Genomic DNA, 16532 nt, shown 5'->3' with positions numbered 1-16532 from the left:
TATGCACGTTACTTCATTAAATAAGAACCAAAGCTGACACCGAAGATTACAAGTTTGACCAGTTTGGGGTTTTGTTTTATTTTCAGGTGGCAGAATTTCAACTATGGCTTTCCTGTCACCCTGAAATATAGCAAATGCCTTTTCTTTCCACGATATAGATTTTAGTATGGTGCTCAAGGGGTCATCATATAGTGCAATGGCTTCCATTTTTTAAAAAAAAAAAGATTTCATTATTTTTTATGTACTTTGTTGGGGCTTTGCCTGCATGGGGATGGCAGAACCCCTGGAACTGGAATTACAGACAATGTGCCAGATCCCCTGAAACTGGAGTTACAGACAGTTGTGGTCTGTCATGTGGGCGCTGGGAATTGAACCTGGGTCCTTTGGAAGAACAGTCAGTGTTCTTAACCACCAAGCCATCAATCCAGCACCAGCTCCCAATTTTTTTAACATCACCCACAGTAAGAAATAATTTTTCCATCTTAAATCAATATACATAAACGTATATGAGCAAAATTATACCAGACATTACCTACGTGCTATGCTATGCGTGCTGATATCTTTCTGTCCTGTTGAATTGTTTTTAAAGCTGGTCATGATTCAACTCACTAAGGGCATAAAGCCTATAGAACATTTGTCTAGTGTAACAACTATTTTTTGTGCTTCCTAGTGAGAAGTCATTACCTCCAGAAGCTCTATATTTCTTAACCCATGAGGAATCACTCATCTGATACCGTCTTTTGTGCCCTACAAAAGAATTTGTCTCTTTAAATCTTTTACTAAAATAGTATGCCTCTTAGCATGTGTATTATACACTAGAAAGAAAGAAACATGCTTCTCCTTGTCTTGTGAGCTCTACTTATTGAGTATATATTTGTGATCAACTGTGTATCACTGTAATATAGCAGATTTAGAAAGTCCTGACAATAGTGTAGTTGCTCTGCGAGATGTGGTTGCTTTTTCTGTCAGCATCAGCACTATACTTTGCTTAAGGACCTCGCTCAGAGTACAAACTCTCTAGAAATCCAGGAATGTGAGCATAGACTATACACTGTCACTTTCATCAAAACTGAAGTAAAACAAGGAATTATCCTTGAAATTATCTTTAAAAAATAGAATTAACAAGTCTTAGAACAGGAACAAATGTCAGAGAAAAAAAATCAACCTAACTGCTGCTGCCCAACCTCCCCGAAGTCCCACTGTGTGTGGACACATTATCTACAATCTCACCTGGATCTTAATCTTTAAACCACTGCCACGGTGTAGGCATCATGCTTACTTTTAAGTTGAAGAAAGTGGTGCAGGTTAAATCATTTGTGAATTTGCCTAGTCACACTAAGAAGCCAGCTAGATCTCAACCCTAACTCCAATCCCCAAACCCTTGTTCTTTCCACTGTATGCTTCCTTGTTCATATCATAGACTACAGTCATTCCCAGAGAGCAGACACAAGGGAACACAACTTCACAGAGATTTTTAAGAGCCAGTAGTGCAATTGCTTCCACAACTCCTTCATACTGCCAGTCCGAAGGGACGCTCTTGGTTTCCTAGCTCCCTTCATGCTTAGGTACCAACACTGTTCTCCCATTTCTGTCCCTAAAGAGATGGAGCACTCGTGGGCAGTGGAAGTGGGCAGTGGGCATTCATAAGGCTGCTGAACATGTGCTCGCTCGGAGCTCAAGGCTGCAAAATCAGCAATAAGGCATTTATGAGGGAAACTGCTGGCATTGTTCCGTTGCCATCAAATACAGTTATTGACAGTTACCCAGAAACTTAGAGATTCTTCCTCAATATTAGGTTTGATATTTGAACTGTTCTAATTGTTCAGAGTGAGTTACTTTGTTCTACCCCAAGCTGTAGACTGAGTCAACATTAAAGAAGGTAATCAATGTAATAAGCCAAGGTTATAGTCATACATCAACTGATTTATCAGGGAAGTCCAGAGATGGTGTGAAAGCATTCAGATTAACCCTCTTCATCCTGAATGTGCACTGGGGGCCAGATGGGGTGGGGGAGACAGCCAGATGGAGAGGGCAGAGCAGTTAAGCAGGAGGTGCTAAAGTTACCTTCACTGCCTTCCAAGGCTACTCTGGGGGTTGTGTAACCTGGGGCAAACTACTAAGCCCAGCTAGACCTCTGTCTCTCATCAATAAAATGCAAAGCACAGTCCTTGGCCTATGAGCGCAATAAATGTTAGCTATTGTTATTATGAAATTGGATTATTCTAATCATCCTAGTGTAGTGTATATGCCCATTAATATTGCATTTGGTCAGAGTTCCTAAAACTGGGGGTTGATAGCGCAGTGCAAGCCTCTCCTTTTTGAGCCCGTCTGGTGCTTCTAAGGATTCCATTTCTCCAAAGTGTTGTGAGCGTGGGGTTCCGTAATGTGTTGCTCACATTGACAAGAGAGTATAACTTTCTAAATTCTGAAATGTGTTTCCTTCGTGAAACTTTGATAGAGCCACTTGTGCCATCTAGAGTCTAAGTCCAGACAAATGCGCCCCCTGCTGACTTTCTGTGAAGCTGCAGGGAGTACTTGGGGAGCCAAGTGGAAGGCATGAAGGCTGGGAATATGACCAAAAGGAAACTGGAGAGCAAAGGATAGACAAACTGGAACCTCATTACTGAGTACAGATTATTCCAAAGATATTTTTATTCAGTTTTCAAGATAGCAAGTCCTTTGAAAGAAGGAGGCAGGGCCTCTGTCACAGTTAGACATGGGCTCTCCACACAAAGGTCCTTCTTTAAAGAAAAGGTGTGTAGAACAGCAAAAGGTCTTAGGAGTTTGAGCTGCATCTTAAGTGATGTACGTTTTCCTTTCATCCCACCACAAACTCACATCCCAGCAGTAGCAATGCAGTGTCATGGGAATAATGTAGAGGCAGAATTTTTTATGACAACGATTTCATGACTCTGGCTGAAAAGCTGCAGTTTTCCGTCTTTGGGGTGTGGTTATCTATTTCCATCAGAGAAGACTGTAAGAAACAAGGATTGATTCTGCACATTTTTAAAAGAGCCTATCACCGTCCTGGCATTGTGATGGAGAATGGACCTGATGCATACTTTAGGAACAGAAGAGAGGAATGATAAAGAATTTAGACGAAGGCAAAGGTTTAGTTACCCTTTGCCATCTCATAAAGCTAGGATAGTGCAGATTACAAAATTTGCTTACAGAATGAAGGTTATGGTCCATAGTTCACTTTTATTGTTATTTCAGATATCATAAAATACACTTTATTATTAATGTAGGGACTCTAGTTTCTTACTATTACAGTAAAGAACATTATCTATTTTTTGATATATATATATGACAATATTTTGCATGTGTTTTTTCTTTTGGTACTAATTTATTTTCATTAACTTCAAACCTCTTACCCTTTTGTCAAAAATATGACATGCACACTATTGTGTGTTTTAGAAACATAAGTGTGCAGCATTTTACAGCCATTTCATTATGCTAACCTTGAGATCTGTCTTGTGCAACAAAACTACTTGAAATGAATGTTAAACAATTTGCAGCTGCATTAATGGAAAGAAAGGTACTGAGAAATGATAGGCCTTTCTAATTCAACTCTAAAGTCTTGTCTTATTTTAATAGATCCTTTACAAAATGTGATGGGGTTGACCCATCAGTCACTTTTTGTATATTCTCTATGTGAAACATGGGCTTAAGCAGCTGTAGTTTTACTAATGCAAAGAGAGAGAAAGAGAGAGAGAGAGAGAGAAATACAAAACTGCTTGCGGAGCTTCTTTCCCATGGGTTCCAATGCATTTTTTCCTTAGTAAAAAGACTTAAGCATGTATGCCAAGAAAATGGAAGAGGGCTGATGTAAATTTCACCAAAGCCTTTGTCAAATCTACTTCTGTCTTAATCATTATCAGCTACAATCGTTTACATTCTATACTAACCACACGGAAGCTATTTGTTTAGATTTGTAAGGCTATTTTATTATTTCTATAAGAATATTCTCTCAAATTTGCCATACCCATCCATACCAGCATTCCTTGCAACATAATGGATTAGTTCCAGGACCCCTGTCAGATGGCAAACCCTGCACGTGCTCAAATCCCTTATATCAAAGAGCACAGAGTTTTTGCACATAATATATGTACATCTTCCCATGCCCAGTAAATCATTTTCAGATGAATCATAACAGCTAAAACAATGTAAATGCTAAGAAAATAGTTGTTTGGCCATTGTTTGGGGAATCTCAAGAGGAAATGTCTGTCCATATTTTAGAAAGCTAGCATTTTCCCAGATATTTTCAATCTGCAGCAGGTTGATCATGTAGATGTGGATCAGGGGGATGCAGAGATCTGACTGTATGCTATGAAATTAACCACATAATCGCCAAAGTTAATAACAAGTAGACAAGAAGACACGAAATTGGCCATTTTGCACTTTGGCTTCTTTTTAGTCATGTCAACAACCGATCTCAGCTGAGTCATTCTGATAAACCACACACTGATCTGAGTCAGTACTGAGGTGACCAAAATAACCAGATTATGATGTGTAGGCCTGATTTAAAACCAGACAGACACAGCCACAGTCCATTAGCCTCAATAAAATGACACAATGTAATTTCCATAAATTCCTGTATTTTCCTCCACATTTCAAGCAGGCAATGCATAAACTGCTATTAGTATTCATAGCGTAATAGACCTCTTCCCATAGCAAACTCCAAGTCTGGAATTACTCCAAGCTAAGGCTTCAGCAAAACCCATCATTCCACATCAGGATGACTTTTACAGGTGCAATCCAAATGAACAACAAATAATAATAGACAAACATTTCTTGGTGTTACTTTAAAATCTATTATTTTCACACCATTATAAATTTTTTTATCCAAACCTTGTTTATTTTATACTACAAAATATCTGGGTATTTCTCTTCTTAGATTTTTTTTAATCTCCTTATTCTTATTTATTTTTTTTATTTTACAAGTGGATAGAAGGGGTGTGTTTGTGTGTGTGTGTGTGTGTGTGTGTGTGTGTGTGTGCATTCAATAGTGTGTACGTGGAGGTCAGAGGATAACTTGTGGGAGTCAGTTCCATCCCTCCAGCATGTGGGTCCCAGGTATGGAAGCCGAATTATCAGGTACCTTTATCTTCTGAGCCATACCGTCAGCCCTGGGAATCTCTTTCCTACTATGCAAGTACAGACATTTTATTTTCTGATTTTCCTCTCTGTATCAGTTTATCTATAAGATGCCCTAGCTTGCTTATCTGTAACACGGTCCTGGCCAACAGAGATGGAAGATGAAAAACGTTGGTATGTATAAGGCAATTAGAAGAGTTTGTCATAAAGGATTTGTTCAATAAGTGACAACTTGTTTTATCGTTTTTACTACCCTACTGCCATGGATGCCATTTTGAAGCATTAATATTCTGTGCAGTAAAGTAATTTTCAGAGTCAGATATGTCTATGTGTTTAAAATTTGAATATGTCAAGCCTGAAGATAATTATGAAAATGTCTAAATTCCCAGTTGAAATATTCTGTATACTTTTAGCATTAGGAAGGGCGACACATTCTTTTCTGACTCATGCAGATGTGTTTATCTCTTCTGATTTAAAGAGAAATGTTTCCAGATGCAATTGTAAGGATGTAGCTATTAGCTAGAAAGAACTCTGTTTCAAAGCAGATTTTCACATCTAAAAAGCTAGAGTAATTATATTTGACTGTGTTTTAGGCATCCAGAGACCAACAGAAACTGCAGACTTAGAAGATAATCAAATAGATATTTTATAATTAACCAGTAAATAGTACTATTATTTATCAAAACACTCGCTAGAATTATCGGACTGTTTCCCATAAACAGCTGAATTTTCCACATGCTAAGAGCAAGGGGTTATCTTGGGACACGGGAATTTGAATTTGCTTCAGAGTGGTAAAATCATAGTACATGCAGAGAAAAACCGGATTTGTCAGTTCTCAGCCCAGAACTGCCCTCTTCCCACAGAGCCTGGAGATGTGCCAGGCACCTACGCTTATTCTTTACTTTCTAGAAGAGTGGGTGCTCTTTCTGTGAGCTTCTCTAGGCGTGGAAGAACATCGCTAGCCAGGATGGAGCTGTGCTCCGCACTAGAACTATACTAATGATGATGCGGCAATGTTTTATAAAACCCTACAGAGCTGATTTCAATTTCTATAGACCACACCAGCCTCCAGCAATACTGCAAAAGAAGTAAAGATTCCAAATCAAAAGTCATTACCCATTGTTGAGCATCTGTTACCCTCTGAATTTCCACAGTCCCTCTCCATGATGAGCACTTGTGATGGAAGGGTATAACTTACAACTCTAATTATACTCTTAAATTTTTATAAAATATGCCAGCACCCAGAACTCTGAACTTGTCTAGAGGAGACTCTCAGCAAGGTTTTTGTTTTGCTTTGATGTCTTTGTTGGTTTGGGTTTTTTTCTTGTTGTTGTTGTGTTGTTTTGATTTGACACAAGCAGATGTTCTTGATACACAGGCAAAGCTGAGTCTGTTCATCACCTGCAACAGAATCCCCAATGATACCTAGGAATCATCTATTCATGGGCAAGGAGATATCCTGAATCTACATTTTAGCAACCCTGCCCATAAATCCAACAAATAGTAATGTTGACAAAATTTTCCTTTTAAAATTTATCCATATTTGGCTACAGTCCCTGATAATTAGATCAAAACATTGAAGGAAAAGTTCAAGTCATTAAAACTTACCTACCATTTCCACGCTAACTGAATACCATTAGAGCACAGAAGACAACACACAGCAGTGGTTCCAAACTTCCTAATGCTACAACCTTTTAATATACTTCCTCATGTTGTGCTGACCCCCACAGCCATAAACTTATTTTCATTACTACTTTATAACTGCAACTTTGCTACTGCTACAAATTGCATCTGATATGCAACCGCTGCAAAAGGGTCATTCCACCCATAAGGTTGAGAATAGCCGACATAGAGGGTGGTTTGAACAATAAAGAAATCTATGGTAGAATGAGTTTCTTCGTCTTAGGATTTCAGAAGAAGAAAGAGACCTTTTGATACCTCTGAACCCATATGATAGAGGGAGTTTCTTCACTCAGGACTATCCCCATGTGTGAAGGGAAAGTGTTTTGATCTCCTGATCCTCATTAACCATTTATGTGAAGATGAAAAGGAACATTATCACTTGGTTCCATGCCTCATGGGTGACGAGTTCTACAAAAGAGCTGTGTCAACATTAGTTTATGGAACTCAAATTAACAATGCTCTTTTGCCAGTATCTTCCCATTTCTCTTCAAATGTGAAAAGATTTGTGATCCTATCTTTTGCATATTGCTTTATGTCACTTGATCCCTAAATTGACCACAAGTATTGACTTGTGCAATATTAGAAGTTCAGACATCTAGGTATTACCACCCAAGCTTTGATGTCATCTTGGGTCGACCACAGTATTCGTTCTTCCATATATGTGCCCAGAAAAGGTCATAGAAAGCAAACATGTCATGTGAAATTATAAATGAGAAGGGCTAAGAGAAAGGCATTTTATGTGACTGAAAGGTTAGATTTTCAATCTGGGCTAGTCTTGAATCACTGAAATACCAACGGCAAGGCGGAAATGTTTACTCTGGCTCATGGTCATGGATTTCTAGCCCATAAGTAGTTGGCCTCTTTTCTTTGAGCATCTGGTGAGGCAATACATTCTGACAGAAGCATGTGGCTGGTGAGACCTGTTCACTTCCTGGTGGCCAAGAATCAAGAGAGAGAGGAGGGACTAGGTCCTATCATTCCAGTCAAGGACACCATATCCTGTGACTTAACTTTCTCTAGCTAAGTCCCACCTCTTAAATGATCCAATAGCACAACAGAAAGACTAGCAGCCAAACTTTCAGCATAGGACTCTTTTGGGAGACACTCAAAATCCAAACTAGAGAAAACATGGAGAGGACCAAAGGGTGTTTGCCCATGTCATCATCATATACATGCTGTGGTCAACACGTGAGCTTTAGCTGTTGTTTTGATTGCATTGTATCATCACTTCCCTCCTCCATTGCCTATGATAAAAATCTATCTTCTTTCTATAAGTAAAGACAATGGTTTAAAAAAAAAAAACTGAGATCTGGGCCCTCTGGGTCTGGACTTGTCTCTGTTTTGTTTTGTAGATCACTTTCTGGGCGCATTGTTGGTGGGGTTTGGTGGTTCTTCACCCTGATCATAATTTCATCCTACACTGCAAACCTTGCTGCTTTCCTGACTGTGGAGAGGATGGTGTCCCCCATTGAGAGTGCTGAAGATTTAGCCAAGCAGACTGAAATTGCATATGGGACCCTGGACTCTGGTTCTACAAAGGAATTTTTCAGAGTAAGTGCTTTGCCGTTAATTCAGCCTGCTGGTTTTCATTTTAGCTTCACAAAGACAACTCTGCAGTACTTTTAAGTGGGGCTTGTAGGAAAGTGGAAATTTTTATCAAAGGACGGTGTCTTAAATACTGTTATGCTTAGTTGTAACTGGATCCATTGTCCATTAGAATTAAGACTCATGGGAGACAGAGCAGTTGACATGTTGAGAGTACTGAATTTGAACCCCAAGGTTTGAATCTCAACCCTGCTATGAAGTGAATATTTTTCCTTGGGCAAGTCATTTAACTTCTGTAGGCTTTTGCCCTCTTACTCAAATAATGAGGGTATTGAACTAAATAATACTTCTGTCTAGCTTTTATAAAAGCAGAAAGATTTCTTTTGTCTAAGTGGTTCACACAAGTTAGATAATTAACTGTAAGACTCTGACAAGTGATGGACTAGGAGAAATTATATATTCTATTTCAGAGTTGGTTTTCTGTTGAAATGTGTTATAGTTGTTTCAAGGATATACATGATGATAAGGCTGTTTTCAAAGGCACTTTATCACTGTTTTCATTTCTTGAATAGATTAATTTCCTCTGCATCCTAAAGGCCAATACTTATTGAGGAAAGAAAAAGTTATTCATGAGCAAGAGTTAGTAAAGCTTTGTAAACTGCATTACCATTGGTAAGAACACAAATTTTTAGTTGTACCATCAAAAAAAAAGGGCTTGGCTTAAAATGAGTCAATAGTGCCACTGCCCTCTTCTAAAGCCACTATAAGCTATTGTAGCAATGTTCCAAACACCACTTTAGTGTGGACAGGAAAACTTTTGTCACTCTCGACAAACAATAAACAAGTTACTGGGTGGCACGTATAATTACTGGCTTTTCCTTTCAGGTCAAGAGTAAACAGATGTCTCTACTCTGACTTGTTTTAATAAATTAGTAAGCAATATTTTTTTCTATGTGCACTGTCATGAGATTTCATGGAAAAGTAGGAGATGTGTGTTTCTTAGCATTACAGCAATTAACTAAAACCTGTTTCACTCCCAGAAGGCTAGGAGGATAGCTCTGGGACCCATAGAAGATTTTTCAGTACCTCCACTTATCCATGTCTCACCTTTACCTCCTGTTTACAGAATAGACCATTATGCCCAACTAAGGCAGCAGTGTCAAAATGATGGTAAGCACCTTTGGAACTGATATGGCTCCTATGGCAATCCCAAGAGCTTATTTAGGAACAGTCCCTTACCCCCCATGAAATAACTCACATGTGTCAGGGCTGGAAGCCAGGGATTTCCATCTGGTGAGTACTTAACTCATAAATCAGCTCCATGGAAATCTGGTTTGGTATCAACCTTCAACAGAGCTTATGCTCACTGTCTCAATAGATATCTGATTGCTGTATGAATTAATTGACCACTTAGGAGATCAAAAAGCAAGCTAGGACCCTCTGATAAGAGGTATTTGTTCTACAGGAAAAGCATTTTTCCTTTAACAATGATACAAGGTTAGGTTAAATGGTAATCAATACATAACATCAATTTCCATTAAGCTTTCAAAATCCATCCATCAGTACTGTTCGCAAAAGGGTCATTGTTGAGATTTGTTAGCAGACAGCTTGAAACTGCAGCCATATCATCACTGTGCTCCGGCCTCATCCCCCATGTACTTTGTGTCTGTATCTACTGATTCATGTGATGATGGTTTCATTAAAGAGGATCACATGACTGCAGCCGATTTGAAGCTACATTCAGTTCTGAACAAAGTTACCATCCCATTCTAACTGGTTTGTAGATTCCAATATTCACAAACTACTGTGACCTTGGCAGCCAATGAGTATTCCCATGAAGATGGAGAAAAAAAACTAATTAGAAGCAGGCAGATGTAACAAAATGCAAATCGCTTCTGATCCCCTGAATGACACTTTCTTTTTCCCCAAATGGTCACTAGTGACAGCATTAGAACTCTGTAGAGTGGTTCACAAAAGCAAATAAGGGTTGGTGATCTATGAGTGAAGCCAAGTGGTGTACAAATGTGGATATTTTAAGACTGCTTATACTGAAAATGTTCTATGAACTTAGCAAAGAGAACACTAGGTGTTCATACAATACATGTACCCAACCTACTAGTCTCCAAGGCATTTTTCCTTGCTATGTTCTCTACGCCACTGCTCAGTGCAGAGTACCCCACCTGCCCTCAATGGGGCAGAAGAACCAACCTGCAAGAACAAGTACTTGATGCCTATGCTCAATATCCCTTCACTTTCAGCCCCTAGTGATCTTGAGGTATCACAAAAATTTTAGGAACAGCTGGAACATTTTTTTAAAAAAATGGAGAGCTCCGATAGCATGCCTTCTGGATTTTAGAAAATGAAACAAGACCACATGAAGCATTAACAACCATAACATGAGCTCGTTTCTCTTCCCTTTTACACCATCCCAAAACCACAGAGGCCACCTAGTAATAACATAAAACAGCCTAGGGCCAGCCCTCTAGATCTTCCAGTATGAGAAAGAAAGAAAGAAAGAAAAGAAAATTTTCTTCTAATTGCCCTGTGGACATGTTTTTACTCATCCTAGGTAAGGCTGTCATTAAAATGATGGCAGTTTTAAGTGATCCCTTTGTTTGTTTCATTTTCTAAGCTTTCCCTAGCTGTTGTTTTACACTCACATAAAGTCATGGAAACAGTGAGGCCTGCCCCATCAGGAAAAGCAGGAAGGAACTGAGCAAATGCATGCAGGTAGAAGAGGCATCTGGAATATTACCATCAGCCCTCTGGACTTGAAAATTGATTTCCTTAGACAGCAGCTCCCAGTGAAAGGTGGAGGCATACATGCTAAAAACCAAGCTGACACCTTTATTGTCACAGGCCAGAGAAACACCACTAATGGCTGGGAAAGCTACACCAAAACAGTAATTCTCCACTTGTTTCTAAAAATTTAACCTGATACAGGTTTGTACTAAGAAGCAGTACTGTGAGGAAAAAGCAACCGCAAATTCATCTCTGTCTTCAGACCTCCTTAAACTACCTCTTCAAATGCTTGGCAACATTGCCATTTAGCACAAATTCAGGGCTAAAAGGAGGGATTTTAAGTGAAATCTTTAAGAAAGTGAATGTAGGAGCTGAGAAGATGGTTCAGTCAGCGAAGTGCAAGCATGGGAACCTGAGTTCATTTTCCAGCACCTGTAACCCCACTACTGTGGAAGTAGAGACAGACAGACAGATCCAGGAGCTCCTGATCCCACCTGCCTAGACAAGCATTGAGCTCCAAGAACAATGAATGAATGTCTTCAAAAAGTTAGGTGGGGGGGGGCAGTTGAAGAAGACACTTAGTGCCAACACACACATATTCATGCACTTGAAAATGTACACAGTGTGCATGCACACATGAACAGACACACACACAGAAAAGTAAATATAAAAGGAATGCCGTGCAATGAGTGGAGACTGTCCTTTGTGTCCTAGGATAAACAAATTAGCTAGCCTTTAGTAGGAAACCGTTGAGGACACCTTCTTTGTTTGGAGTAGAACACAGTGTAAGTCCAGCAGAACACCATACAAGTACAGTTTCACTTGGACCCCACATTTCTTCAGTATCTGTCTACAACATGATTTTTCAAGTGCATGAATAAAAGAGCAAATTCCTTCCACAAGTACACCTGTGCCGTGTATGTTGACATTTTGAGATGATTGGGAAAAGTTACCATTAATCTCCCTGACTTCTTCTACATTTCCTGATATTAAGTAGCACATCAAACTATAAAAAATATTTTTGGGAAAATTTGTGTCACTTAATACTATGTTGCAATCAAAGTTGTGACATACAATATATCTGGGTGGGTTCAACCAAATGTAACTAGTTTGAAAACACAAGCTGGGCGTGGTAGCATATATCTGGCATTCCAGCATTCAGGAGACTAGGGCAAAAGGGTTACTAGTTTAGGACCATCCTAAGCAACATAGCTACCTAAGGTCAACTTGGGCTATACAATGATCCATTGCCTCAAAAAAAATGATGTGGCTAATGTTTGAGAATACAGTCAAGCCAAATACAAGAGAACACGTGACAAAAACAGAAAGAGGGGAGTTGACACAAACTGGTGGTAGATTGGAGATATAAGCTATACATACTACATAGTGGTTTTAGAAAATAAAAAAATAGTATTACTTTTCTGTCATATACTACATTAAATAGGAAAGGTCAGAAATCAACCTTATAGGTCAAGATTGGAGATCAAGTGACAACCACACGGTGAACATGCTGAGGCCTCAGAAAAGAGATAAAGACGTTGAGATGGCTGTTGGATTTCCCCATCCCTTCCTAAGCAGATATTCACTCAGAGAGCACATTCAGCTGTATCATTTCTCAGTTGGTCTTTGTTTTCACTGCCGGTGGTAGAGGAATCTTAGCCTGCTGTAGTGGCACATGCTGACAATACCAGCACCTGGGAGGCGAGGGTAGAAAAGCCACAAATTTGAGGCCAGGCTGGATTATGTATAAGACCCTGTGTCAAAAAGAAAAGTGCAAAAAGAAAAAAACCTATACTTAAAGAAGATTGTTTTCCCATGCTCTGACAACTTCAAACTGATCCAAATAAGGAGGCAAAGACAGGGAAGACATTTATAAAACTCAAAGGAATGTTGTACGCACAGTAAATTCCAACCATTACATGATTTGTTACACTGTCTGACATGCTAAGACTCACATCATGCATGGTGGATAAAACAGAAAAGAAGAACAGAATGAAATTGTTTTTAGTTCTCCACCCACCAATGACTTCCCTATTTTTTCCTTCAAAAGAGGATATTGCTCCTCAGCTCTCAAATTTGTCAGTGATACTAGTCCCTGCTCCACTTCCCTCACAGGGTGGGTGAAAGCATATCACTAAATGTGCTTTAAAACTATGAAGGGTTCTATAAATCCCAGGACATATTAAGAGAAGTCCCCAGAAATAGGGCAATTAAAATAAAGTCACTCCAGAAAAGGCTCTGTGAAGGGCGTTTCTGAAAAATAGAATAAGAAATCTTCCACTGCTTTCTTGGTGGAAGAGATGTAATTTTTTTCTTCTAAGTCTTGTGAGGTTGTGGGGGTGCTCATTTGTATCCTCTCCCCATCCTGCTGGTCCCAGTTCTACTTCTAATTATAAATTACTACTGATTCATCTGCGAAGCAGTCCACCATTAGCCATTCCTTTGGGGCCCACAGATTCGACAATTTTAACGTGCACGATTTAGAGCTGCCCTTCAAGACCACCTAGAAACTTCAGGTGCTTTCAAGGTGGCATGCAGGCCATCTGCCCAAAGTACCCAACCATATGGAGGTTATTAGCCTATCTCTGTTCATCCTCCCAGGTAACCTACTTGCTTATGAGAGCATTTCACAGCCCAGAAAGCCTAAGGGGGTTAGATCTCAGTTCTCCTTGAGGCTGCCAACTCTCTCTGACATCAGGGTAATTAACATCACACAGGACTCCCAGATCTTTGCAAGAATTCTAAAAGTCTCTTCCCTAGAATTCATCTCCAGAGCTCACTTTCTGTTTTTCATCTGACAAAGTCAAATCATCTGATAGCCTTCCAGTTAAGGGAAGAGGACCCATCTGTTCAATTAGGCTTTCCTTGGGTTCACCTGGCAAACTTACACAAATACATCATTTATAATTATTCATGATCACCATGCAAGACGCTGAATACTTGATTGTAAGACTCAACATCTCAGTATACTTAACCTGTAAGAACAATGAACTTGGATGCTTAGATGCATTCCACTTTTAAAATAAAAAGGACAAATCACAAACAAAACTTTTGGTTGGATTTTTTTTTCCTCAAAGCAAGCATGTGATAGTCTATGGTCATACTCATTTCTATTATCCACATCTTCTATATTTTGCCCAGAGTAAATAAATAATAAGTATCTACTATAGCAATGTAGGCACTAGGAAACTGTATAGGAATCTGACCAAATCCCTGCCTCCAAGAAACGTGCATTCTTTTGGGTAGAGAGAAACAATTAACATGCAATGAAACACGTATGTAGAACAATTTTAAGAACTGCTAAGAGCTCTAAGGTACAATGGAAAAATGGCCTGAAATTAGATATGACCATTTTAAGTGGAATCCTGAGGGTGAAAGGACTCAGGGAATGTCTCTCTAGGGACTTAACATTTAATTCAAGAAGAAAAGTCATGTGAAAATATGACACGTGAGAATCTGTCTCCCCCCCCCCGGCAAAAAAAAAAAACAGGAACAATCGCAAAAATGCTTTAGGGGACAGGAAACAAATCAGTGTTTCTCAAAAATGAAAGTCCACATTAAAGTTACAGGAATGGAGACTGAATAATAGACCATATTTAAGATACATTTTAGTAGTGAATTCATGGAATACACCATGAGTTGTGTGACAATTATGAATGAAAAGAGCTAGCCAAAGATGGTTGGTTTTGACTTACATTTCTTTCCAGTGACCACTACTGAAATCTTTAAGTGTTACATTTTTTAATGACTCGGACACTTATTAAACTATGGCCAAGAAGATTAAAAAGGCATACTAGAATTGTATGAAGTATTGAAAAAATTTACCTGTCTGAAGAGAACATTGTCTCAGCTACAACATTTGTTTTAATATTACAAGTAATTTCATATTACAAGTAATTTGGCATATAATTATGTATGTAGTTAAGGAATGTGTTATTATATTATAATCATATACATATATGCAATGGGCAATGATCAAATTAGGGTAAATATGTTTTCATTGCCTTAAAATATCATCATTTCTGTGTGTCAGAAAACTTAAAACTCTTCTCCTCTAATTATTTTGAAATATATAAATAAGTAAAACATCAGAAATACTTACCCTACCCCATGTACACTGTATTATGATACCCATCACTCATCCTCTTGCAAGAAATGACTTGTGTATATGTTTATGAAAGAGGGAGTTTAAAGGTGATTTTAATGCCAGGGAAGTGGTGGAGCATGCCTTTAATCCCAGCTTTCCATAGCCTGACCAGGCAGAGCTCTGTGAGTTCGAAGCCAGCCTGGTCTACAGAGTGAGATCCAGGACAGCTAGGGCCACACAACACAGTGAAACCCTGTCTCAAAACATGAGAGAGGTGTTTTTTAAAGTTTTCTCTAAAAGATATTACTGCATTGAGGCAATTACAATAGAAATCAATACATAAACATTCGAGGGTAGACTGAAAATTGTTACTCAAGTCAAAAATCCTCTAAATTTCATTTTAGTTCTAATTTTATCATTTACATTTAATATGTGAAGATGAAGTTCATTAAAACAATACTCTCTGAAAAATATTTTACAATCTTGGAAATGAGTCTAAGGAACTGACATTGAAAAGCAAAATCCAAACACAGTTTGACAAATCATATCAAATGCAGGAAGAGTTCATAGCAAATGTTTCATATTTTAAAACAACCCCATTGCATTAGGTCTTGTTTCAAACAAGGTCAACAATCCCTTTCCTTAACATGGAAAGAATATGAATGGAGTAACCACAAAGAGACTCAGAATGCTGTAACCACAAAGGAACTCAAAGCCCTCTTACACAGTTTTGAGGTTTGATTTTAAAATGTTTGGATACTGTCACTATCCTCACATAAGGCCAACAGAAAGACACCTTCACACATACAATTTGGACGCTTGTGAGTACTATGTTATCGGAGCCTATTATGTATTATAATAGGAGAAAAGAAAGTGCCCTATGAGCCAGAGCCTAAAGAATGATTCTGCTCCGTTTGTTCAGCCTTGGATTTCAGTCAATTTTATAAACAAAGTTAAGAATTACACAGTCGATACTTGAGAAGTCTAGGGATGTGGCGAAGTGATAGAGCAATGGGCTGGCATGGGTTCGATCTCCAGTAGTGTCAAGAAAGCCAGGGTAAATGGTGAACATTGAGGATAAATACAAATAAACTCCAGTAGACTTTGATAAATCCATATTTCTCAGAACCACGGAAAGGTGTCTAAGGTACTAGATAGAGGCTTGAGGGACAACTTCAGTTTTTGAGCTGATATACAGAAAACAGCCACAACTTCTCATGGTTGACTCATGATCCTAACTTAAAGTGTTGCTGTCTGGAAGTATCCAACAACTAACTCAAAGTGACAGGATCACAAGTTTTTGACATTGTTTCCCAGCGTTACACTTAGATAAGACATTTACCCTAAAGAGACTATGTAACAAAATATACATATTAAA

General features: G+C 38.7%; 1 protein-coding gene across 3 annotated transcripts in view; it reads left to right on the top strand.

Moving 5' to 3' along the window:
• Positions 1-16532, top strand: part of Gria3 (glutamate ionotropic receptor AMPA type subunit 3) — a 286862-nt gene that overhangs the window by 224792 nt on the left and 45538 nt on the right. For all 3 annotated transcript variants that reach the window (XM_005358429.2, XM_005358430.3, XM_026784914.1), the window contains exon 12: positions 8133-8331. In XM_005358429.2, the coding sequence (XP_005358486.1) occupies positions 8133-8331 (199 nt within the window). The remainder of the gene's footprint in view (positions 1-8132; positions 8332-16532) is intronic.

This window comes from Microtus ochrogaster, chromosome X (genome assembly GCF_000317375.1).
Source record: "Microtus ochrogaster isolate Prairie Vole_2 chromosome X, MicOch1.0, whole genome shotgun sequence".
In the NCBI taxonomy this organism is placed as follows: Eukaryota; Metazoa; Chordata; class Mammalia; order Rodentia; family Cricetidae; genus Microtus; species Microtus ochrogaster.
The sequence above is the reverse complement of the archived record's forward strand: the minus strand, read 5'-3'. Positions and strand labels throughout refer to the sequence as shown.